General features: G+C 43.6%; 1 protein-coding gene across 1 annotated transcript in view; it reads right to left on the bottom strand.

Annotated features, from left to right (window-relative positions):
- Window positions 1-5988: 5988 nt before the first annotated feature.
- The window catches only part of LOC110533892 (protocadherin-1), a 94570-nt gene continuing 73742 nt past the window's right edge, over window positions 5989-26816 (bottom strand). The window contains exons 4-5 of the mRNA XM_021618481.2: window positions 25822-26041; window positions 5989-10986 (exon numbers count right to left, since the gene is read on the bottom strand). Of these exons, the coding sequence (XP_021474156.1) occupies window positions 10616-10986; window positions 25822-26041 (591 nt within the window). The 3' untranslated portion in view covers window positions 5989-10615. The remainder of the gene's footprint in view (window positions 10987-25821; window positions 26042-26816) is intronic.

A 26816-nucleotide genomic window follows, 5' to 3' on the forward strand; every position in this document is an offset into this window, starting at 1 on the left:
ACCAGGGGTGATGGTCGGATTCACGTTTATCGTCGAAGGAATGAGCGTTACACAGAGGCCTGTACTCTGGAACGGGATCGATTTGGAGGTGGAGGATCCGTCATGGTCTGGGGCAGTGTGTCACAGCATCATTGGTATGAGCTTGTTGTCATTGCAGGCAATCTCAACACTGCATTTCAGGGAAGATATCCTCCTCCCTCATGTGGTACCCTTCCTGCAGGCTCATCCTGACATGACCCTCCAGCATGGCAATGCCACCAGCCATACTGCTCGTTCTGTGTGTGATTGCCTGCAAGACAGGAATGTCAGTGTTTTGTCATGGCCAGCGAAGAGCCCGGATCTCAATCCCATTGAGCACGTCTGGGACCTGTTGGATTGGAGGGTGAGGGCTAGGGCCATTCCCCCCAGAAATGTCCAGAAACTTGCAGGTGCCTTAGTGGAAGAGTGGGGTAACATCTCACAGCAAGAACTGACAAATCTGGTGCAGTCCATGAGGAGGAGATGCACTGCAGTACGTAATGCAACTGGTGGCAACACAGGATACTGACTGTCACTTTTGATTTTGACCCCCCCCCCCCCTTTGTTCAGGGACACACTAGTCCATTTCTGTTAGTCACATGTCTGTGGAACTTGTTCAGTTGTTGAATCTTGTTATGTTCCTACAAATATTTACACATGTTAGGTTTGCTGAAAATTAACGCAGTTGACAGTGAGAGGACGTTTCTTTTTGGAATTTTATCATGTAACAACATTGTAGAAGTCTGCGCCAAAGCCTGCCACCCTATTTTCCAAAGGAGATGTTTCTTATTAGGTGCCTAATTGTAATTTTTTCCCCCACTGTACATTGTTTTTTGTTGTTTTTTGTTGTTGTTGTTGTTTATGCATATATTATTTAATGCATTATAGATGACGGCTGTACCATGTTTGACCATGATTGTTTTTAGTGTCTTAAAACTTAATTTGGGTGACACAAAATTTGGTTGAAAAAAACCTGTACTTCGTATTGTTGTGTCATTTTGGGGTGACACTTAACCTCCTGCTGTGTTTCGGTCGAATTGGACCAATTTACAAGTTTTCTCTATGAAAAACGTAGATAATTTAATCTGATTGCCATAAGGTTCCATGACTTTGTCCACATTTGAACACACAACATACATTTTTATGATTTTCATTACTTTTTGAGTGTTTTATTTAACTTTTGTACACCTGTGGTGTTCCCGGTCATTATAAATGAATGGGTGAGACTACAATTTGTGAATAAAATTGAGTTCAGGCACATGCCCATTCATCAGATGGACACCCCCCCCCCCCCCCTCACACACACACACACACACACACACCCCTCACTTCCCTTCTTGGCTTTCCACAATATAATCTTTCCCCTACGGGAACCACACCTTTTGGCATTCTCACAAACAATCGCAACATTGTTTCAGTAATATCTATAACTTTTCTCGCAGCTCTGGTATATGAAGATTTTTTGAGGCCTTGTTCACAATTCATTCTGTGGCAGCACAATTACCAAAGATATACTGTATGTGAGGCTCTTGATAATATCTTTGATCATGACACTGGTGAGGAGGAGAGAGGCCAGGAAACTGACAGTGAAGATGTATTAGAGGAGGAAGTGTCAGAAGTTGAAGACAACACAAAATATGATCCAGACCATGAGATGTGGAACAATCCAGTGATGAGGAAGAGGGCCCTGCTGATGTTGTTGTTACATTCCGGTCAAAGAATGGGAATTTGTCCTGGTCTTCATCCCCACCTGAGAGGAGAGATCGGCTGTCGGTTGACAATGTTATCAGGATGATCCCAGGGCCAACGAGATACGCCATATCCCAGGATGATGACATAAAATGCTGCCACCATTGAACAATGTGAAATGGTTTCAAAACAAAAATCCTTCTTAAACTTTGACACAAAGTAGTCTGTGATAAATAGCACAATATGTTTCATCTGAGTATTTGTTACAGTCAAAATAATCCATAGATTATGCTTTTTTTTAACTCAAAAACAAGTTGTATGAGCTCAGGTCAATGAGGCCTACAGGCCATTGTCATGCCTTGACCTTAGATATCTCTGTTTTCTTTATATTTTGGTTAGGTCAGGGCGTGACTAGGGTGGGTAGGCTAGTTTTTGCATTGTCTAGGCTTTTTTGTAGGTCTAGGTGGCCTGATATGGTTCCCAATCAGAGGCAGCAGTTTATCGTTGTCTCTATTTGGGGATCATATTTAGGTAGCCATTTCCCTTTGGTGTTTGTGGGATCTTGTTCTATGTTTAGTTGCCTGTCTGCCCTGCTCGTATAGCGTTTTGGTGAGTTTCGGTTTTATTAAAAAACATGTGGAACTCTACTCACGCTGCGCCTTGGTCTCATCTTTATAACGAACTTGACAGCCATAAATAGCAAATAGAAGTTAAAAACTTGTAATGTTCACAAGAACTTCAGTTGAATAAAAAGATCTAACACAACATTAGGTGATAATATACGTATATTATTATGGATTTATAATCAGCTATGATGGGGCGGTCATTTAGTAAACATTAGAATTAGTAAACATGAAACGAGCACAACTGGAGGGTTTTAAATCCATTTTTCTAACTCTAACTGTCTGAATCACAGGCTATTGATGGTTTTCATTAACGCCATAGTCTGTCCATATTTATGTTAAAAGTGTACTGTTTCACTCTGTTCTTTAAAAACAGTGACGTTACAATGGAGGAGGACTGGCTGCAAAACCCCATTTTGGGTTACTTTACTACACAAACAGCAAATGTTGCCTGTTGCAGCCATTGGCCCTGGTATGCTAATGAAATGCAGGACAGAATCTCTTTTACAGATGCTTCAATGTTTTTTTGTGTGTGACAATATCCTATTGGAGGCTGTAGGATTGGAAATTGAGGGTAACAGTCATTTGTTATACTTAATCAGCTGTGTAAGGCCAAGTTTGAATGGAATATTGCTGAATCGGCAAGTACTGTAAAAATGGAAAATGTTTCAGCAACAGCTTTTAGAGGAAAGAGGATCACGTTGCAAAAAAAATGTATTGTGGTTTTTGTATGGTGATTTTCATATATTTTGATTAGTGCAGCAAGGCATAGAATTCCAATGGCCAATATGCTAACATTAGCTGTTTGCAAGTAAATTGGGAATTGCAGCCAGCCCTCCTTCATACACCATGTATCCAGAACCTATAACGATTAAGCAATACAGACAGCGTTAAACTGTGGGGGAACGGAGTGGAACAGATGGGAGACAGCACATAGTGGGAATAGGATAGACTACAGTTTAAAATCATCATGAAAAAGCAATAAGTCTACATATTGGGGACACCTAACAACATTTCAATGTAGTCCCCCATCAATCTAACAATCCAATGGTATAAGGGATTTATGAGGGATTTATCCCCGTGTGCATTTTCATTGGTGAATATTTCAGTAGTACAATCTAACAACTCTGAACGTGTGGGCCTGGCTATGTGCCTCAGACTGATCCTGATTCTGGGTGATCCCATTGGATGGTCAGAGTCACATGGATATGTGGATGATTATGTGATTGATTCCTGATGTGTCTGGGTCTAGACGATTGGGAGATTGAGGTGGGCGGTAATAGACTGTCACATGAGTATGATAGCGCTTTCAACACAGTAGAGAGAGGTTGCTTTTAGAAATGGGCTGATAAGTGTGTGTTTTTATTCCTCACAGAACCTTTGTGTGTGTGTGTGTGTAGTATGGGGGTTTGTGCGTTTTAAATAATGAAGTTGGTTTATGTAGGACATGCAGTGCGGAGTATTCTCAAGTGTAGTTATCGACTTTACACAAAAAAAACTCTGTAATTATGACGCACTTTAAATTTGTCCATTGATTTTAACCCAGCAATTACATCTTTAGTGTATGAAAGTCAATACACAAGACAGTAATACAAATGGCTGGCTATGACTATACACCAGTGATTTTCTATGGGAGTTAAGGGCTTATGAACCACAAACCTTACTTCACTGAAATATATGCTCTGTTAGTATCGATGGACAGTCATGCATAATCAAATATATGGTAATTGAAGGCACGTTTGACTGAATGTGTATCTGGGTGTGGAATGTACTGTAGCTCCTGTATGAATCGTCAAGGGAAAAAAAGAAAAACAAATGTTCACGTGTGCATTACCAGGGCACACATGATGTGTATCAATCAACCATCAAGTTTTTTTTTTTACAAATCATGTTTAGATGGTGTTAAATGTTGTTGGGAACATGTTCCTGCCTAAAGGAGCATGGATAATGCTTCTGAAAACATAGCATTTGGAACAATAACATCCTAAAATGGAACCTGATCCATTTTGCAAATGTACTTAGTATATTTGTAAGAAAGATGGCTTTTGGACATTCTCATCTTCCAAAGCAAGCAGCACACAGTTCAGGCTTTTAGAAACATTGCTGTGGGGCACATGGTCTATTATATAGAGAGTGGATGTAGCTCTAAGAAACATTGCTATTTGACAGTGTTTAATTGGAGAGTGCGTTTCAAGGCAGCCAGCTCTGCCGCTGGTTTTATTTCTAATTGCCAGCAGCAGAGCGTTTAACGAAGCGAGCGTGCGTGGGTGAAAGAGAGAGAGAGCGCGGCCAGGTTTCCACGGCAACGGCAGATCTACAGCAGCAGTAGCCAAGGCGTAGTTTCATCTTGAGGAAATGGCTACAGGAGCACAGTGTTTTTTCCCTGCCGGAGCTGTTGATTCGCAGTACTGACTGTCCCTGCATGCATCAAAGACTTGTCATTGCATCCCCATAACTAGTCATCTAATAATGGTGTTCAAACTCTATCTTCAATCTGAGAAACCTAATGGATAAGGATGAGTAGAGAGAGAGAAATGAATGCAATATGTCTCAGTAAAACCTGGGAGTCCCAAGATTGGAATGACTGTATCTTTCCTCCATATCCTCATTGTTTTTGTCCAACAGTTCCCTGTGCAGTTTCTTCAGCATCCAAAAGGGGTCAGTTTGGTCTGCCTCGACCTGCATTGTGTCAAGTGATTTTGTAGCAGGTTTAGCATTTTCGCTAACCCTATCCATATTCCTAACCTTAACCTCAGTCTCTTAACCTGCAACGGTAATTCTGCAAACCTGCTGCGTAAGTTACCTGTAATAACCTGTTCTGAAAGAGTCACTTCGGTAACGAAGTGCAGTAATAGAGTGTTTCCCGTGAGGCTGCATTGTGCTTTTCTGACCATTGCTGTTTAAAATCTCTGACCAGTTTGAATTTACACTTTCCTACTCATGAGTTGGTGTAAACAATTTACACCATAACTTAAGACTAGGTAATAATTGACTTACTAAAAAGTATTGGAACCACTGCCTAAAATGCTGCACATGTAATATGGATTCACTTATTAACTAATGTTTTACAGTGCCATCTTCATAGTTGTGGCTTTATTGTATGGTTTTAAGTCAGTCCCTCTATCTGGTTAGCTGACAAAACAGTGAGTGACTTCTCTGAATAGCAATGTAGACACTTCCATGAGTCCTAAAATCAGGTAATATCCTTGACATTGAGCCAGCACATCCCTCAAGTGAGAGGGTCTCCTTCATATTTGCAGAGTGCAGACACATTAATAATTGATTGATAGACAGTCAGCACTACAGTGTAGTTCTGAAATGCGGTGGCTTGCCCTCATACATGAGCCACATTGCAGCACGATAGGTCCTAGAGGTGTCAGATAAATCTTTCACCCAAGGCTGAAATGCATTACCTACCATGTCCAAAAAGCAATAGAGACTAGCAGTCAGAGAATATGCTTTTCAGAGAAAATGTTCAGAAAAATCAAAATATGGCGAACTGCAAGAGCAAAGGGTATGAGTCATCACCTATCGACGCTATAAGAATACTAAACAGTTCCAAGCTACATGTGATGTTTTTTTTTATGTTCCAGTAGAAACAATTACTCCAATATTCTACCAATAACCACACTCAACACTCAATAAGTCACTGAAACGATTGTTTTTACAGGACTCATTTTATTACAAAGTTCTTGAGGACTTATTACAAGGGATTTTTCCTTAACATGCGAAAACAGAACGAAACGGAACACATGGGAATTGAACAAACAGGTAGGATCCGACAATCCACTGTTCACGATAAACAGAAGTTCTGATAAAGCCCTCGGGAGCAGGGAGCCAGTGAATGACTACGGTGCAGGCATAGAACGGCCACATTCACACTGACTCAGCAAAGATCAATCCAACCAAGGCAAGATGTGCACATCTCAAGAAACACATTACAATGTTTATATGCCATCGGCTTTTGTCATACGTTTTAAAAAGCTTCACTTGCATGTACATAAAACTGTACAAAAACATGGCATCACAAGCATTTTGTCCTATATAAATATAACCAACAATTAGGATAACAACTTGGTACTCTCCTGCTAAGACATACTTTCAAGGTAGCTGTCTATATTTTAGTGTGAACTGTCTGTGACAGTGATGAAATGTGCAGTGAAGTGAATGTCAGCTCATTTGGGGAGAGGGGTCTTGGACAGAAACCAGCACTAACACCCCAGCAAAAACAGTAAACAATTTCTACCAATTATCTTTGGAATTCATGCTAAACTCATAGCCTGCCTGACAGCACACACGGGGACGTGTAGATCTACATATGTACAGTTCACCTTCAGGAGAGATTTGCCACATACAGCTCACTTTGATTTACTATGTCAGGAGGCTTAGTCTTATGTAACACCTGCAAGAAAAATCCTTTGCCCATTCTCCAGTGTTCCATAATGTCCCAACAATCTATAGCCACAATCACCATATAATACCACTACAGAGAGGCAGAGGATACTCAGGTGAACTTCACATGAAATAAAATATCAAAAATACAAAACTAAACAGGACTGGACATACCGTGGAGTGTATCAAAAGGTTTTCATGCTGTCCTCTACTTTGATAAAGGACAACAACCCTGCTTTCTCTAGAGAGCAGTCGACGCAAATAATAAATTCAGCATGAGTTCAAACGACAGGTAAAACCATGTGATTCAGTATATTCAACGACTCAGAACAATTGATATAGGCTGGAGAAAAGGAGTAGAGCACAGTTATTCAGGCTGGGAAAAAAAACAAGAAAACGGATGCAAAGACCGGTGGTAAGGACTCAAACTCAGTGGTTTGGTTTTAATATGGTCTTGAGTCAAAACCAGTGATTCAGTCAAGCCAGAGAGAAGTGATTCAGACTCTCATTAGTAAAGAGATAAAACCAGTGATTCAGTCCAGCCAGAGAGAAGTGATTCAGACTCTCATTAGTAAAGAGATAAAACCAGTGATTCAGTCAAGCCAGAGAGAAGTGATTCAGACTCTCATTAGTAAAGAGATAAAACCAGTGATTCAGTCCAGCCAGAGAGAAGTGATTCAGACTCTCATTAGTAAAGAGATAAAACTGGTGATTCAGTCCAGCCAGAGAGAAGTGATTCAGACTCTCATTAGTAAAGAGATATAACTGGTGATTCAGTCAAGCCAGAGAGAAGTGATTCAGACTCTCATTAGTAAAGAGATAAAACTGGTGATTCATGCCAGATCACTCAGGGGATTCAGGCTCGAGTCAGAGGAGTCGGTGAATCGCAGTAAGTCAGACGAGTCAACGCCAGTGAATCTGAAAGGAGTCAGACATAGCGTAAGGAGCCAAAGCCAGTGATTGAGTCTGTGTGACGTTGGCTTTATCACTCATCGCCATCTTTCACACTTATCATTAATTCCAGGTCAGTGAACTCACCCGCAGCTGTAGCTCTGTAAAGCTGCTCTGTTCCACACTGAGAAGGGGTTGGGGGGGCCGCGAAGGGGCTTCATCACAGTGTATCATGACTCGCTGTATTTTATTTCAGCGGCTAAACCCTTGCAAAATAAAAACATGTACAAGTTGCAGCTTCGCATCTACATTTTGTATGTGACTTAATCACACGTGTCCGAAAGCACGTTTTTTTCCACATGGGATTTTTTTCTCCGTTTTTTTATGTCGTAAAGGAATGGCTTTGAAAACAGCATAATGTGAATTTTTCCCTCAAGGCTAGGATAATCACCCACCTTATTTAGTCATTGCCATGTCCAGTAAATTCCATATGTTCTGAGTTTAATTATTCTACATGTGCTGCCGACGGCAGTGCGATGAGGTAAGTGCAGATAAAAATACCCCTTTTTAACTGATTTTGCGGATGGATTTGGATTATCTGGCTGCTGTGCTGTCCTCAGGGTGTGTGCTCAGTGCTCACATATGCCCTGGCTCAGGACTCATTACTCACAGTAATTAGGGGAGCGGAGCATCAATTCTAGGCCCTTCCACCCTTACTCAGACCATACCCACGGTTTCTCTCTCTATAGAAATACACTGAGGTCAAAACTAAGGTACAAATCTAATTGAATCAGTGTACAAATCAAAAAGCTATGAGTAATGCTACTGTGCTGCGAGGCGGGCTGGTGGCATAATCATCATCCAATTACATACTAACATTCCTGTGTCCTCCAGACGTCTGATTTTAAATGACTTTGAAATTGTGTATTTGTAAAAAATAGCTGCTGCAGCCTACAGGAATGTCCTCTATCTACATCATACTCAATTGAAGAGTGAGGAACAACAGCTAACAAGCTAATATAACCTGTTGGCCTCAATGAAAGTCAACTGGAAATGGACTGGAAATATGGGACAGTAAATACACTCCTGCTACCAATATTTAACTTTATTTGAAATGGCACCATTTCACCATTGTTTATAACATGCACCAATGGATGCAACAGGTCTATTCAAACAAAATGGTGACCAGAGTGTTTTCTAAGGCATTGACAACCGCTTCCCTTCTTTGCAAATTGAAATGTCTCTTAGTCCCAGATTACTGAAGCCGTTCAGGAGTCAGCCTGGGAATGTAAAAAGCTTAGTTTCTGTGAGACAGGGGAGTTCAGTCACAGCACTCTCAGTCACTTCAGTGGTTCTCAGGACTGAAGATTTCTATGTTGAAACTCGTGTGAATAACTCCTCATGCATTCATCAGAACCATTGAAATTCATGCGGATCGTGAAGAGAAACCCTAACGAGGCTGGAGACACAGGGTTGAAGTTAATGGTGACCTCTACGTGGAGAGCCACTGATTAGCATAGTGTTGTTTCGGCATAGGGAGGCCTAGCATTGGAGAGGAGCTTTTCACACATGACAGAGACTATAGTCTCATCTAGGTGGAGAACCACAGGTTCTAAAGGAACTAAAGTATTAAGGATTGGATAAAGGATTGGGAAAGGATTGGGAATGGTCAGTGCGACCAGGTGCGGTGGCCTCTAAGTGTACTGTTTCCAGGAAAAGAGACAAGTCACAGTGCTGAGACTCAGTGGAACACACATTGTCCGATTAAATGCTGCCACACAGCTCTCTTCACTGGCTGAAGAGCTCTCCAGAGAGCATGAGGTACAAGGCCATGGTTCTATCATGATTGGGGGTCACGGGTGTGTATGTGTAGAATTCAATCAAGAGCTTTTCCACACAGTCCGTCCAAGCTTTAGGGAAACATTTCAATCAAGTTTTAAACAGCAGCAGCTCAAATGAAAGAAAAGCTCAACTGCAAAAAATTCTGAGGCTATTGTTATCAGCTTGAGCCAGACAGAAATATATACAGGATACAGTGTACACCATTCAAATGTATTTACAGCACTGTACATTAAGAAAGACCATTCAATTTGATTTGTAATCAAAAGCATTAAGTCTACCCTAGGGATGTATTGCCTGTCAGTTGAATGTTATCTGGTTATGGCACTAAAGCACTGATCACACATTAAAAGTTCCAGAGAACATTCCACAGGCTGGGGCTAAGCTAAGTAAATCAGTAGCGTTTGAGGGATTGATTGTATATTTTTTTGTGTGATATTACCACAAGTGTTCAACCAATGCTTTCAAATAAGCTGCATCAATAAATGAATACATTAACTAATTAATACATTATTGAACCAATAAATATGTAAATAAATAAAATAAATTAACTGAAAAACTCCTATTGCACATACCAATGGTTCCACGAATTACAGACCATATTTCCTACAGAACGGATATTTATTCAAATAAATGGACATTTCAGAGCCTCATGCTGAGTTCTTAACCAAATGGGAAGGTGCTAATTACCAGTTGTGAAGTTGTAAATACCAGTTGGATGCATTCACATGCTTTAAATCTTTTGAAAAATGCAGATTGGCTAAAGGCCAACAAGCTGCTTCAACCATAAACTCAAAGTACAGCTATCATGCGTGTAAACAAACTATAGTGTTAAAAAACCATATGAATAGATTGCTTTTTATAAATACTATTGTGTTGTTGCATTTAACTGCCGAAAATGCTGTTATCAAGGTAATTTCCTTAGTAAGTGACAGAGGTGAGCATGTGGGAGAAGTCGGAGTTTAGGGATGATAGATGTGTTTCCCACTAGTAATTACCAGTGGAGGGGCGTTCAAGACGATTTTTACCAATCTTATGAGGTAATTACCACCTTCCCACTTTGTTATGAATGCAGCATAAGAGCATGTTTCTTTTTATAAAGTGGGTGTGTCTCTGTGGCTCCTCTATCTGTGCACCAATCAGACATGGGAGATGGGGCTTTCTCACAGGTAGATCTCTCGTTTGGGGGTGTGGCTAGGAGGGGAGGTGGACGGGAACTCGGTGGCCACGCTCAGGGGCACCTCCTCCAGGGGAAAGTCCTGACTTGGGGCGTGGCCGCTGTTGGAATAGGCACTCCGGGAAGGTGGAAGGTGGGCTCGGTGCTCCTCTCCACCCAGCCTGGCGCTCCCGTTGGCCAAGCGGCCCAGGCTGCCTCTCTCCTGGTAAGGCACGAAGGTGGAGAGTTTAGGGGGGTTTCTGGTCTTGCGCACTGGGGAGGGCTGCCCAGGCATCCAGCAGGCGTCAGAGTGGCCCAGCTCGCTGCACTCTTGAGTACAGTTCCCCGTCATTGCCACATCAGGAATGGATCGCATATCTGCAAGGAGAGAAGAACACCCATGTTCAGAGAGGTTCAAATGTTAACAGACAAGAAAGACAATAGAGGGAGTTTCACTGCTGATTTAACAACGCCCAGTCTGTGAAAACCTTCCTGCTCTGTCTGCTATTTCCCTTGTAGTTGTTGCTATGCACAGTACAGCTGTTGCTATGTAGCTGTTGCTATGCACTGTGCCATTGATGCTACAGTAGTTGCAGTCCAGTGGTGTGTTCTATGAAGTCCTTTCACTGATTTGGGCAATCATTGCTAAGCATTGAGCAAAGGTTACGACCGTGTGTCTAGTGGTGATTGATAGTTGCCATATTTTCTTGTTGTTGCCATGTTCTGTGCTGCCCCGTGGCTGTATTGTGTTGTATGTAGGTTGCCATCTAGTATGCAGTGGGTGTAAATGGCGCCCCCAATGTGCTTCCAGGGAGAGAAAAAAAGTTTAACACACAAACACGCATGCATGATCAGACATCACACCCACACACAATGCTGCATGTGGCTCCACAGGGATCCCTGCAGGGCCCCAGGGTAAACCCATCGTGGTATGGTTGTTATTGACTGGCAGGTCTGAAATGAGTCCATGTCCTTGATTGTTATACATTTTCCATTCTACCGTTCCTAATTAATTAAATAGGTCCACGACCTACTGACCTCATTCCAAACAGCACAGATCCAAATCAATAGCTGGACTGCATACCTACGCCCTTCTTGGGCAGTCACAGAAAATACAAGGTATGGTGACTGGGTCACAGGGAACACCCTCTCGGTCAATATGTACAGTAACTTGATAGCACCTATGAATCTCAAAACACAAACAACGGAGATATTCTGTCAGTTCAGCTTTCTGTGCAGTTCACAGGGAAACAAGCATGCAGAGCAACCCTTACATGTGTTTGCCTGGAAATTGGAGGCGGCAGCCTGTAGGCCTGCTTAGCAACCCAGGGGACCTGTTCCCCACTGGTCTCTCTGTGTCTGTACACACAGCTAGCTCTAATACAGCCATTATGTAGGACTTCTGGGCTGTTCCACCTGCACAACACAAAGCCACAGTATTGACCCTTTTACCTACTGTGCACATTCAGCTCAGCACAGCTCACACTGCTGAAATAAACAGACCCCAAACACACAGTGGACATGGAAGATACATCAAAGAAGTTTCACAGTAGGTTAAAGGAGCAGCAAAAAGAAAGGTGAGGGAAAAGGAAGATTTTTTTTCTCCTGGAGTGGAGCCTGGAATAAATCAAGCTCTAGGCCTGAAACAAACCCTTTAAGAGTTCACAGTCTCATGTGTCACGGATGGAGAGTGCAGCTCCAAAAGGCCGGGAGCAGGAAGAGAGCGGGCAGCCCAGAGAGTGGATGGGTGAGCCGCAGCACTGGCAGGGCACTGGCTTTAACAGGGAGGTGATTGGATTTAGAGAGCAGGTGATTGGGTTTTGAAGAAAGGTGACTCAATGCCATTTTTTCTCCCTACACAGCAAGTCCTGAACTCTCCAGATCTGGAGACAGCCCAGTGCAGCCCATGTAGCTATCGCTCATTCACTTACAGTCGGTTTCATTTTTAAGCATATCTATTTCATATATTCCATTCATTACATCAGACACACTTAGCCATGAACAACAGGAAACCCTGCTGAGCAACATTCAATATCCCATCCACCTCTCACTTTTTGATTCCCAGTGAACTTCATCATTGATTTCAAATGCACTTCCTTCACACATTTGTAATACACACTCTACCATGCACGACCACGGAGGAGAGGAGAAGGGGAGTACGTGCAGAATTCAACCCCCCCAGCTGATACACATGTGAGGGGTGGGTTTGCATGCTGCTTGCATCAGGGTGCCAGTGGGAGGTGTTGGCTGTCTGAGCCAGGCTTCCTCTCCGTCTGATCCCCTGCCCATGGGCATGGGGGGAAGCTGCTCTTCCTGAGATTTCACACTGCTCCTCTCTGTTTGATTGCAAATCCTCCCTCTCCCCACCGGCTGCTTTCCAGTGTGTGCCACAGCGCTTGTGATCGATGGGGAACAGACATTAGAGACCCGCAGTTCATAGAAAGATGGAGGAGAACAAAATAAAGTCATTATAGCTGGAAATTGACTGTGTGGTTATATAATTGTGGTTAATGCTAAAATGTTAATTTATGAATTAAACATTTATTCAAGGCACCCCACGGACAGTGGAAACAACACCCAATGTATTCATATATCTTTACATACTCTAGGCCTTCTCAATAGAGATGGAGCGTGCTATCAAAACAGGCAGTGATTCGATAGTGATCTGTTCATGCATAGTAGGATAAATACAATTCCGGGGTCGTGTTTGTTTTCCAGTGACATATTGAGAGTGTTTACTAAAGCATTCACAACAGTTCCCTTCGGTAAGCAGTGATACCTGACACTTTGTCTTCCTCAAAAAGGGGGAGTGAGAAAACAAGAGGGAAATAAAATATGTGGCTAAACAGAAACGCAACAAAACACTAAATAAATCACACGTACAGAAGGTATACACCATTTTCACAAATCAAATTGGGACTTTTCCTTGTTTTCTAGAAATATTGTTTTGACGTGTTTGGGATCATTTAGCATATTCATTCTGCATACGCACTCATTATATAACAGTCAAATTGTCATGGGAATTGTGGGGATTCTCTTTGAGAGGCTGACATTCGAGTGAAAGGAGAGGCAAACAGCATATCCTCCCAGTGATCATCCCTGCCCATCCTCCAGTCTTTAGCTGCTCTGTGGAGCCTTTCCTCAGGCTAAGGAAGCAAATCTCAGCTTGTGAATTTTTTACACCAAAAAAATGAGAAGTGGGTACATTTCAAGAGAATATTTGATTAATTATTGAACCTGTGTTTGGTTTACTTTCTCACCGATAACGATCTCCTTGAAGAGAGAAAGCGTCAGTAGAGCTTCTCTGAAGGCCAGTAGGTCCCGGCCTATCCCTCCCACCCTCCCCAGATGTTCCTGTCTGTGGACTAATCCCTTTCATTCAGCTTCCTGTGTTTCTGACCAACTTTCACCTATGAGGAAATAGAGGTCAGCGCAAAGGCCCTTTGAAGAAAGCCTTGGAATCCTTAGATAGACATAACCAATGTACAAAACCACGGCAGATCTAAGAGTGGCTCAGATGTGGCAGAATGGGCAAGAGAGGAGAGACACAAAGGCTCAGGTGTTTCTGTGAGGCCAAATGTTTTGGTTAAATGACCTTTAAAGTGCATAACAGAGCTCCCAACTGCCCTTCACTGATGGTTTTGTGGGATCAGCTGTCCACTGCTGCAAGAAATCATGCACTATAGAGTGTAGTTTAATATAGGCCTACATTCAATGCTGCATGCTATTTTTAGTATTGGCATGACATTGGCCTTATTACACTAGCAGGATGTTTGGAATGGTTTGTTTTGTCCTAATACATTTGTATGTGCTTTGGCTGAGTAAGGACATTGGCTCTAACTTGAGGCTTATCATACTGATATTTGCCTAATATGGTATCTTGGGATCTTTGAGATCAATGCTACTTACATTTGGCTATGATAGTCGCCTATGTTTTGGTTTTAAGATGCTTCAGTAATATTTGTCAGTTTGGTGAGAGCTTTGTTTGAGTGTGTTTGGAGAGCAATTGGGGAGATCTTCTGTGTTACTGCAATGCTGTGCTGTTCCTTGTTGAGGAGGCAGTGGCCATGAACCCCAGTGAATTGTGGGACACACTCCACTGGCTGTGAGAAAGCCTTAAAGGCAACACAGCGGCTCCATTCCACAGTGACTCGCTGGAAATAAGGAAGTACATGTCAGACCCACACAGTTCCAGTCCCTCAAGTGCTATCCATCATGGAAGGGCAGTGCACTAGTTCGAGAGCTGTTAAGCGGCTTTCGGTCCCCGTCGCACTGTGATGGAGAGATGACCCCCCGGGGCCTCTCTCTAATGCCCGTCTGAGCAGCCCAACTGGGGCGGAAGACGATGTGGCCCCAAGCCAGCTCCCCTCCCCAAATTACTGTGTGTTACCTGCTCTATGAACCCAGGGATGGTGAGACTGGGCAAACCAACGCCTCTAAGGCCCACAGAACTCCATCACCACTTTCTATATCTGATCCTCTAATGACCCCCTCCCATGCCTACCCCTGTCTGCCCTGGACCCCCTGTTGCTGCGGTGGGACCCCCAGCCGAATGGGCCCTCTCCAGTGGCTGAGAGCAGAGATAGGCTAATGGAGACATTGTTCTGCCTTTCTCTTTACAACCACATACTCTCAGGTCCCAGCTCTCACAGATATCATCACTTCCAAATCTGCAGCTTCAGCTCGCCGGTTCCTGATAAGGTGCGAGCAGGCGCAATCCTATCCGAGATTTCTCTATGGACAGAGAATGATATATTTCTATTAAAGTAATACATGCACACACATTGTAAATAGAGCTTTGAGATACTGGCACACTCGTCCACTTTGCAAGCTTAGCCGTAAAACCGTACATTTACAGTGAGTGCGTGGTATTAAGAGCAGTCATTTAATACTTGGAGAGTGTAGTTAGAAAGATTATTTAAGGGACCTAATGTGTATTCATATCCGTGTGCTCTGACTCTGACAAATAGCTACACTAATTCATAGTGATCATCTATGTTTCACAGCACTGGCATGGCTTTAAAGAGGCTTATTCATTCACCCAGTTTTAATTTCAAGTGAAAAGGATTTGGGGATTTTGTCAATAGAAACAGAAAGAATGTCAAAAATGTGAATAATATGAGTATGTTAATAAGCACTGTTTGATTCAATCACGTCCCTCGTGATTTACGCTCTTCTCATAATACTGTGGCTGAAACCCCAAAAGTGACTTTGATGAACACAACAGTGAAGAAATGGAAATACAGAACAATCTCCCTGACATCCATTTCAAATGCGACATGGAATATAGCCAAAATTAATTTAAGTTTCTGTCAAAGCAGCGCTGTTATCAACAGTATTATCAAAGCCTTACAGCGAACTGGACTGGCCTCACTGAATGATGAAACTTTGGGGAAATCTTTTTAAGTGGAAGAAAACATTTGTGAAATTGCTGGCAATGGGTAGAATTTGGGTAGTAGAATAATGACAGCATCGTAATGTGGATGCTACTGCATGTTGTGGCTGCAATCTGTTTTATAAGCTTCCATGCCAATTCTCCAGAAAGGACAATGAGCCAATCTCCTACATGATACGGTCAATGGTTTGGTCCTTGATACCCTGTCCTCACTTAGTCCATCCCAATGGTCTCTCTTCTCTTTAGGGGTATCATTTTACAGCCATTGCAGTGAGTGGGTCGATGCATTGACTGTGTTGTGGAATAGGCCATGTTGCCAGTGATCACAGACAGGAGTTTTCCAGATTGATATTTTATTTAACCTTTATTTAACTAGGCAAGTCAGTTAAGAACAAATTCTTATTTACAATGACAGCCTACTCCGGCCAAACCCGGACGATGCTGGGCCAATTGTGCGCCACCCTATGGGACTCCCAATCACGTCCGGATGTGATACAGCCCGGATTCGAACCAGGGACACTTCTTGCACTGACATGCAGTGACTTGGACCACTGCGCCACTCGGGAGCCGAGGGGCCTCTAGAGACACCTATGACACCCTAAAATATCATCACAACACTAGCCTTTTGTCTTCAGCTCCATTGCCTCATAAACGCATCACCAAAAGGGATATTGTGAAACATTGTCCATAGTGTCAAAGCTCTTGGCAGGTTAAAGAATGCAATTCTACTACAGTAAGAAACTTCTCTACCACTGACCTGCTGGCTCTGCAGTAAAGATACCAACAACAACTAAAAGAATTGGGGGCAACAAACAGCAGCAGCTGATTGGAACTGAGCACAATAGCTGTGCCAGAATGTGCTCTGTATTAAGGCCAGATTGCTCATGACAACTTGCCTCAGGGGGACCCTTTGCATGGGACTGCATTGTTCACACATTTTCAACCAGGCCCAAAATAAGCTGTGAGTCACATGACCTATCGCCTCAAAGGTGGTGGCAGTCCCATGATATGCCTGCATAGGCCACTGTCCTGGGAGAGGCTGGCACAGGCCTCTGCAATCAATTCTACTAACAGGCAGGGACTCTGACAAGGCCCAGCACCATCTGTCTGGGCAAAACCATGCCCCCGCATCGCCATGCCACACTGGCACCCGGGCAGCAGCCCAAACTGGCACCCGCAAGACAAACAAGCCCCCTCAGACTCACACTGTCTCTCAGTCTGTCTCATTCTCTTTCTCCATGTCCCCCTCTCTCTCCCTCGTTCTCCTTCTTTCTCCCTCAAACACAACAAAAATCAGTGCAGTACACACACACACACGCACACACTGCACTCACATACACACACAAGTATGAACATGGACACACGCACAGACAGAAAAACATGCATCCACCCACCCACCCACGCACAGACACACATACAGGTGTTCAGTGGCATCCATGTATGGCACCATAGTGTGACATTAATTAGTTACATGTAGTCTGTTGGGCAGAAGGTGGGTGCAGAGCTTTTGAAACAACCACAGAACAAAACAATCTCTGCTAGGAGTTCAAAAGAACAGAAATACAAGGCTACATGCATCATCGGAGACATCTGAGGGAGAAAAATCACACAGCATCGCTAATGGTCCTCATTATTATGCAAATGCCATTTTATTCAATTTTATCCCTTTCTCTCACTGGCCCATATGTGCAGTGAGTCCGCACAGAGGCAGACAGAGTGAGGCTCCATGCTGAGCATCTAGCCACATGGAAATAACTCCATCTGGGTGCCCAGAGAGACTGTGTGTGTCAGTGTGTGTGAGCATGCCCTGGTACCGGTCTCCAATACACAAGGGGTCCCAACTGTGCCAGTGCCCACGCCACCACAGCCAGGGGGCTGAGCACTGATCCTAGTGGGAATCATCACCAACCCGGGGGAAAGAGGACATGACTAGAACACTGGGACTGGGAGTAATGTTTTCACTGAACCAGAGTTTATGAGCATCCTAATTATACTGCTGGTCACCACTGACCCATAGTATGCTGCAGCAGTCACTGACCTAGAGTGTATCATCTATGAGTGGGGGCTGTGGGCCCATTCAGGGTCCCCAGTGACCCGGACAGAGGGGATGTAATGGGGACAGTGGAGTGTCAAACACTTGAGGTCATTGATAATGTGAGGCAATGGCTGCGCTGGGGCTCGTTACTGGTCTGGGTTACTGCCTCATTGGTTTAGATATGATGGAAATGAGCTAATAGAATCTGCGATGAGCATAGCTTCTCATAGTCATGACAGAAAGACTGGCGGCATTTCAGAACTCATATGAAGCAGAATCAAAACGACTCAACTAAGCTTAAAGGAAGTGGCAATGAACTGCTGTCACTCAGAGTAGCTGGACGCTGTTTTCTAACTTTCATCACATATTTTGTTTTGACAGAAATAAGATGTCTAATATGACTAATGATAACTGAGAAAAGTCACAATTAGACAATGGTAGATCAGTGATGATGTTTGGCTTTAGGAAGCCTATCAGAATATTCAGAAATCTAAATATTAAGATATTATTTTACATCTGCAAAGACTTAGCTTGTGAACACCCCCACCACACACACACACGTACTCCTAACACACGTGTGTGCACATGCACACTCAAACAGTCACTCCAACTGCTTTAGACGCTTGTTGCAGATGTGCTAAAGTGTAAAAGGGTGAAAAAGGCATTTGAATAAAGCAGAATTCATGCACATGTATACCCCACAGTGGAGAATGCACATGGGAGAACGAAACCTAATGTAGAGCACTCCAACACAGCCTGGAGTCAAGAATGGAAATACAGAGGAGGCCTACAAAGAAAGGAACTGGAGAAATCAATAGCTGCAGATCATGTAGCATACAAATCAAATATCACAGATCTTCCGAACGCTGTCTGAACCTGCTCTCTGAAGACAAGAGGCTTAGCGCCAGGGAAGTGCATGCTTCCGTCTCTATCAGTGATCCAGAGCCTGAGTCAAAGACCACACACTCCCACCCACACCACACAGGCTTATACCACCCGAGCAAGAGAACACATTCCATTACACAGTATCAACCCCAATTGCTTTCACAAAACTAGCGTTAATATAGTGGTTAATTAAAAAGCCACAAGAAACTACCACACAGTTTCTTAGGTCAATCAGACTAGACAGGGAAACCTAGGAAATTAGTTTTTTGCATTACATTTTCTCACATATGGTGAGCAGGAGAAATATTTCTGTATAAGATAGCTTTATGATATTGAAGGGTGTTGAGAACTCTACCAGAGTAGTTTGGGATTCACGTTGGCACTCAAACAGATTTGTGATTGTTGTAGTGTGGGTTAGCAAAGTTAATTGAAGGTCTAGTTTGTTTTTTTCCCCAGAAAGATTAACTTCATCCGACCTTCAAGGCATCCTGAACAAAGGGGGAAGTGTTACAAAAGACAACAGTGAACCATAACATCACTGAGTCATCCTAACTTCAATCTGCTGATACAGACAGACTATCAGTCCACCCAGCGAAGGACAGAGCAGGACATCAACCATTACAGCAGGCAGCAGCACTGATACAGACAGATACAGGAAATCCAGAGCTCATAGAACAGAAGGCCAGAGTGAATCATAAACCACAGTTCCTCCTGCTGTGGGCCATAGACACACTCTTAAAATGTAGATTTCCCATAACAAAAGGCCAGCCTGCATCATAAACCACATCCACGTCATTCCATCTGCGGGGCCAACGACGCACACGCTGAATGTTTCGAGTTCACATATTGCTTTTCATCCAGCTTAAATGCAGTGACACACAGAGTGCTAACCTCCCTGCTTTCCACCTGTCAATCATCTCAGGAGCCGTGAATAAATCCCCGCATTGGTACAGTCGGTCACCCTGTCGCTCAACTTCGTTCTAACAGAGCAGGAAAAAGACCAGGTGGAGATGGGGAGGGAGGAATCCCTCTGTCTCGCTCCATTCCTTTCACATCCATCATTTTCTGTGGGCCTTCTCTGTAATCTCCCTGAAGTGAGAATCACATTTTAATTAGGTCTATCCATTGTTAGCGGTTCATCTCCCAGCTCCCAGTCCCTACATGCTGCTACGTGCTCACCCTGTTGGCTTTGCATCTCTGTCAAAGACGACACAGTCCCAGCTCCCTGTCAGCATCCAACATCTCCCTCATCTCTCTCTGTCTTTTCATTCTTTAACCGCTCCAGCTCCGATCACAATCTTGTCCTCCTGCCACCAACAACAAACCAGACAACAAAGTCCTCTGTTCTTTAAATGGAGTTTTGTTTTTTTTGCTCAGCCAATATGCTTCCTTGGAAAGAATACAACACAACAACAGAGCCAGAAAATAAAGCATGCATAATATATCATATGTGAGGGAAGTGGCTGTGAACGCACAGAGCAGGAGACTGGCCCCACCTGTTAGCGTGTCACTCATCCTCTCCCCCAACACACATCGTTCCCGGGTGGAGCTGACATTTCTCTCCCTAACGTTTCCTTTCTCTTCCCTGTCTGCTGCTGGGCGGCTGACAGCCACTCCCCACATGGGGCGACTGAGGCTCTGGGAGAAAGCCACAGGAAGCCATGTTTTACCCAGACAAAAAGGAAACAAAGACGAAGCCATGCTTTGGAGTAAAAGCAGTGGAATAGGTAAAAGGCTTAATATTGGAGACGAAACCAATGAGGACATGTTGTGGAACAGTAAACTATTGGCAAGCAAACAGAGTTGAAGCAGTGCCCTTCTGGCTGGTGCTTGCATCCAGTGTATGATTTAGTGCATTGTGGTACAGGACTAACAATGCACTACGCTGAGCCTTAAGGACCCGTGGTTCTTACTGTCAGTGCATGCATGGATAATCTTAATAGGGTTATTGCTCTTTGCTATGGGTAAAGGCTTTTCCATGGACCGAGATGTCTGTGTGTATTAGGCATAGTGCACAGCACAGGAGGTTGATGGCACCTTAATTGGGGAGGACGGGCTCACGGTAATGGCTGGAGCAGAATAGGTGGAATGGTATCAAACACATCAAACACAAGGTTTCCGATGTGTTTGATGCCTTTCCATTTGCGCCGTTCCAGCCACTATTATGAGCCGTCCTCCCCTCAACAGCCTCTACTGTTGCACAGCATATATGGATGTAGTATTGTGGTTTGAGCACTCTATACACAGCAAAGGGAAATGCATATCTCTGTAACTGGCACACCTAAGTACACTTGGCTGCAGAGAGAACGCTTGGCGTAAGGAGGGGAAAATGTTTACGGCAAACACACTGTTGTCTACACAGATATCACATGGCAGATTTATTTGGAGGCCAAACGCTCCATTAGTTGGGGTTTTTAATTAGCACACTTGTGAGGGAGGGTCATTAGGAATGACTTACAGCTCTGAGAGAGGGATGAGAGGGCCTGCTAAGGGAAAAGACAGAAACACTGCTGACTCCACCTCTGACACCACAACACAAAGATCTATCTACCCACTGGTCACAGACGTAAATTCAAAGTCTATTCCACCTTGGTTCAATGTAATTTCATTGAAATGACCTGGAAACAACGTTGATTCAACCAGTGTGTGCCCAGTGGGTATCTATCCTTCTATCCATCTGTGCCACCAGCCAAAACAACAGCAAAAACATCAATACAACGCTGTGCAAACACAACACACATATGATGGTACCAGAGAAGAAGGCTGACGGTTTACGTGTCCCTAATCGATTATGTTTTTACTTATTTTGTACATAATGTTGCCGCTACCGTCTCTTATGTCTGAAAATAACTTGTGGGCATCAGAACTGCAATTACTCACCACGAACTGGCAGAATCCTTTTTTTCCTTTAAACGAGCCCGACGTGTATGACATACTGCTTTCCCGGGAACAGGGCCAGATGCAGGTCATTTGTGTGAAGAGAAGGCTGAGAATTGAAAGACGATCGAATAAACCCCCAATGCCTTCCATTCTGCTAGCAAAAAATAAAATCAATGACCTACGCGGAAGATTAAACTACCAACGGGACATTAAAAACTGTAATATCTTATACTTCACGGAGTCGTGGCTGAACGACGACATTATCAACATCCAGCTGGCTGGTTATATACTGTATCGGCAGGATAGAACAGTGGCGTCTGGTAAGACAAGGAGCGGCGGACTGTGTATTTTTGTAAACAATAGCTGGTGCATAGCTGATATCTAAGGAAGTCTCAAGGTTTTGCTCACTTGAGGAAGAGTATCTCATGATAAGCTGTAGACCACACTATCTACCTAGAGATTTTTCATCTGTTTTTATCGTAGCTGTCTACATACCACCACAGACTGAAGCTGTCACTAAGACCGCACTCGATGAGCTGTATTTCGCCGTAAGCAAACAGGAAAATGCTCATCCAGAGGTGGCGCGCCTAGCGGCCGGGGACTTTAATGCAGTGAAACTGAAATCTGTCTTAACAAATTTCTAACAGCATGTTAAATGTGCAAACAGAGGGAAAAAGTCTGGACCACCTTTACTCCACACACAGAGACACATACAAAGCTCTCCCTCGCCCTCCATTTGGCAAATCTGACCATAATTCTATCCCCCTGATTCCTGCTTACAAGCAAAAATTAAAGCAGGAAGCACCATTGACTCGATCAATAAAAAAAAGTGGTCAGATGAAGCAAATGCTAAACTACTGTTTTGACTGTTTTCCTAGCACAGACTGGAATATGTTCAGAGATTTCTCCAATGGCATTGAGGCGTACACCACATTAGTCATTGGCTTCATCAATAAGTGCATCGATGACGTCGTCCCCACAGAGACCGTACGTACATATCCCAACCAGAAGCCATGGATTATAGGCAACATCCGCACTGAGCTAAAGGCTAGAGCAGCCGCTTTCAAGGAGTGGGACTCCAACCTGGAAGCTTATAAGAAATCTCGCTATGCCCTCTGATGAACCATCAAACAGGCAAAGCGTTAATACTGGACTAAGATCGAATCGTACTACACCGGCTCTGACTCTCGTCGGATGTAGCAGGGCTTGCAAACCATTACAGACTACAAAGGGAAGTACAGCTGAGAGCTGCCCAGTGACACAAGACTACCAGACGAGCTAAACTACTTCTATGCTCGCTTCGAGGCAAATAACACTGAAACATGCATGAGAACCCCAGCTGTTCTGGAAGACTGTGTGATCACGCTCTCCGCAGCAGATGTAAGTAAGACCTTTAATACTTCTTAGGGATCAGGCACCTTTTTCTCAATTTCCGCATGAATGATGTACCCAAAGCAAACTGCCTGTTTGCTCAGGACCTGAAGCCAGGATATCCATATTATTGCTACCATTAGAAAGAAAACACTTTGAAGTTTGTAAAACTGTTTAAATAATGTAGGAAAATATAACACAATAGACATGGAAGGAGAAAATCCAAGAGAAAATTTAAGAGACCATCCTGTTATAAAAATGCAAGAGAAAGCTCATAATGTAAAATAGCTCCCTGGGTGTCAGCAGTCTATGTTCAAAGTTTCAGGCTTGTAAAAAACAAATATGAAATAAAAGTTTTTGTATGAGGACACAGTCTTGAAAATCTGTTGAGCTCCTGCTAAAATCGGTTTCCTATTGAACATACTTCTTTCCGAAGGATATATCATATTTTGATTACATTTTAGGGTGTAGAGTAAATACAAATGTATTGTGACTTGTTGAAACAAAGTTTAGGGGTAGATTTTCGGATTCCTTTCTCTGCAAGTTGAATGAGTGGATTACTCAACTAGATATACAGACTTGACACTACATGTTATCTCTGGCACCCTTTGGATGACAAATCAGAGAAAGATTTAAAAAAATATTTAATCTTTATGTATGAAACCTGTGCAGGTGGAAAAATGTTTTGATGTGGGGCGCCGTCCTCAAACAATCACATGGCATGTTTTCGCTGTAATAGCTACTGTAAATTGGACAGTGCAGTTAGATTAACAAGATTTTAATATTTCGGGTGATATAAGACACTTATATGTACCTGAATGTTTAACCGCTATAATAACTATGAGAATTTATTTGAATATACGCGCCCTCCAGTTTCAACGGAAGTTGACCCGCTAGCGGGACACTAAACAGGTCAGCATTCACAAGGCCGCAGGGCCAGACGGATTACCAGGACGTGTACTGCAATAATGCGTTGACCAACTGGCAAGTGTCTTCACTGACATTTTCAACACTCCCTGTCTGAGTCTATAATACCAACATGTTTAGGGCAGACAACAATAGTCCCTGTGCCCAAGAACACTAAGGTAACCTGCCCAAATGACTACTGACCCGTAGCACTCACATCTGAAGTCATGAAGTGTTTTGAAAGGCTGGTCATATCAACACCATCATCCCAATAATCCTGGACCCACTCCAATTTGCATACCGCCCCAACAGATCCACATATGATGCAATCTCTATTGCGCCACACATTACCCTTTCCCACATGGACAAAAGTAACACCTATGTGAGAATGCTATTCATTGACTACAGCTCAGCTTTCAACACCATAGTGCCCTAAAAGCTCATCAGTCAATAAGGTGGGACTAAACACCTCCCTCTGCAACTGGATCCTGGACTTCCTGACGGTCCGCCCCCAGGTGGTAAGGGTAGGTAACAACACATTCGCCACGCTGATCCTCGAAACAGGGGCCCCTCAGGGGTGTGTGCTCAGTCCCCTCCTGTGCTCCCTGTTCACTCATGACTGCATGGCCAGGCACGACTCCAACACCATTATTAAATTTGCCCGATGACACGACAGTGGTGGGCCTGATCACCGACAATGACAAGACAGCCTATAGGGAGGAGGTCAGAGACCTGGCCATGTGGTGCCAGGACAACAACCTCTCCCTCAACATGATCAAGACAAAGGAGACGATTAAGGACTACAGGAAAAAGAGGATCTAGCACACCCACATTGTCATCGACGGGGCTGTAGTGGAGCAGGTTGAGAGCTTCAAGTTCCTTGGTGTCCACATCACCAACAAACTAACATCGTCCAAGCAAACCAAGACAGTCGTGAAAAGGGCACAACAAAACCTATTCCCCCTCAGGAGACAGAAAAGATGTGGCATGGGTCCTCAGATCCTCAAAAGGTTCTACAGCTGCACCATTGAGAGCATCCTGACTAGTTGCATCACTGCCTGGTATGGCAACTGCTCTGCCTCTGACCGCAATGCACTACAGAATGTAGTGCGTACGGCCCAGTACATCCCTGGGGGCAAGCTTCCTGCCATCCAGGACCTCTATACCACCCTAGTCATAGACTGTTCTCGCTGCTACGGCACGGCAAGCAGTACCGGAGCTCTTGGTCCAAGAGGTTTCTAAACAGCTTCTACCCCCAAGCCATAAGACTCCTGAACATCTAATCTTTTACACCGCTGCTACTCTCTGTTGTTATCATCTATGCATAGTCACTTTAATAACTCCACCTACATGTACATATTACCTCGACTAATCTGTGCCCCTGCACATTGACTCTGTTCCGGTACTCCCCTGTATATAGTCTCGCTTTTGCTATTTATTTCTAAACTGCATTGTTGGTTAGGGGCTCGTAATTGATATTTCACGGTAAGATCTACACCTGTTGTATGTGACTAATACAATTAGATTTTGATTTGATTTGATTTGTCACCAACACTGTCTGCACATGTCTACCCTCTAAAAAAAACACACAAATAGCCAAAACAAATCCCCGCCTTAGTTCACAACCCTGAGTCACTAATTTTACAAACACAAAACACTTTACAAACACAAAACACCAGACTACAAACTACTATTAGATACAACACACACACTGCAACTCACAGAGAATTCAGGATCGTACCGTTTTCAGGGTGCTCCATTTCCCCGATGCTGCCATCCGGGGTGGTCCTCTCGTAGTGGTCCTCAGGCAGGGTCAGTGGGCCGATGCGGGGGCCTGATGATGACTTACTGCTGGGCGTTTCGGATTCCTCCAGGCCACTGTCATAGTAACTGTGCTGAGATGCATCCTGCAGATCCTGCACCGGATTGGCTGTGGAGAATGTCACTCTGCGATGGGGGAGCTGAAACCAGAGTAGAGCTCCATCAACATAAAAGTCTAACAGAAACCTTCTTAATAGAGGAGCATAATGATAAACGACAGAAGACCATGTCCTATATAAAAGCATAGACTCAACTCTATTAGCTGTAATGGAGTTGACTGCAGGGGGAATCTCCCTCTTACAGAGATAAGTTTACTAAATGGCCAGTTGCCATCTTCAACAATGGAAAGATGACTTCTCATGGCACAAACACAAGCACACTCCCTCGCCCACGCACACCCCTCGTAAAACTGAGGAAACCACTGATACAGCAGAAAATGCCTTATTGCCTATTCTGTGCTGCTAAGAGTCTGTGGTGGAGATCAATAACCCAGGTCTGTACTCCACTCTCCCCTTCTCCATCCTCCCCTCTTCTTTCAGGCAAACTAAACAGATCCATTTTAGTAGTGATTGGAAGCATTTGGACAGTCATTTTAGCACGTATACTGTACAGGAAACAGCTTTTAGAGCATACATTACCATCAACACTGGGTTGTTAATCAGGCCTACCAGACCACTAATGCTGCCACGATGGTTTTGCTATTATCAATCATTTATAATCTAGCAACTTTTAATTTACTCTCTCCTCTGTTTCATTAATTCATTCTTTCTTTCTCTTTCTTTCTTTCTTTCTTTCTTTCTTTCTTTCTTTCTTTCTTTCTTTCTTTCACTCACAATCAGTACTTCCTATCTGTGTTCTGAAGTGCTGGCCAACATATGCTGTGTGTAAACTTCCTCCTCCCCCATGCCCCAGTGC

Source organism: Oncorhynchus mykiss, chromosome 10 (genome assembly GCF_013265735.2).
Source record: "Oncorhynchus mykiss isolate Arlee chromosome 10, USDA_OmykA_1.1, whole genome shotgun sequence".
Lineage (NCBI taxonomy): Eukaryota > Metazoa > Chordata > Actinopteri > Salmoniformes > Salmonidae > Oncorhynchus > Oncorhynchus mykiss.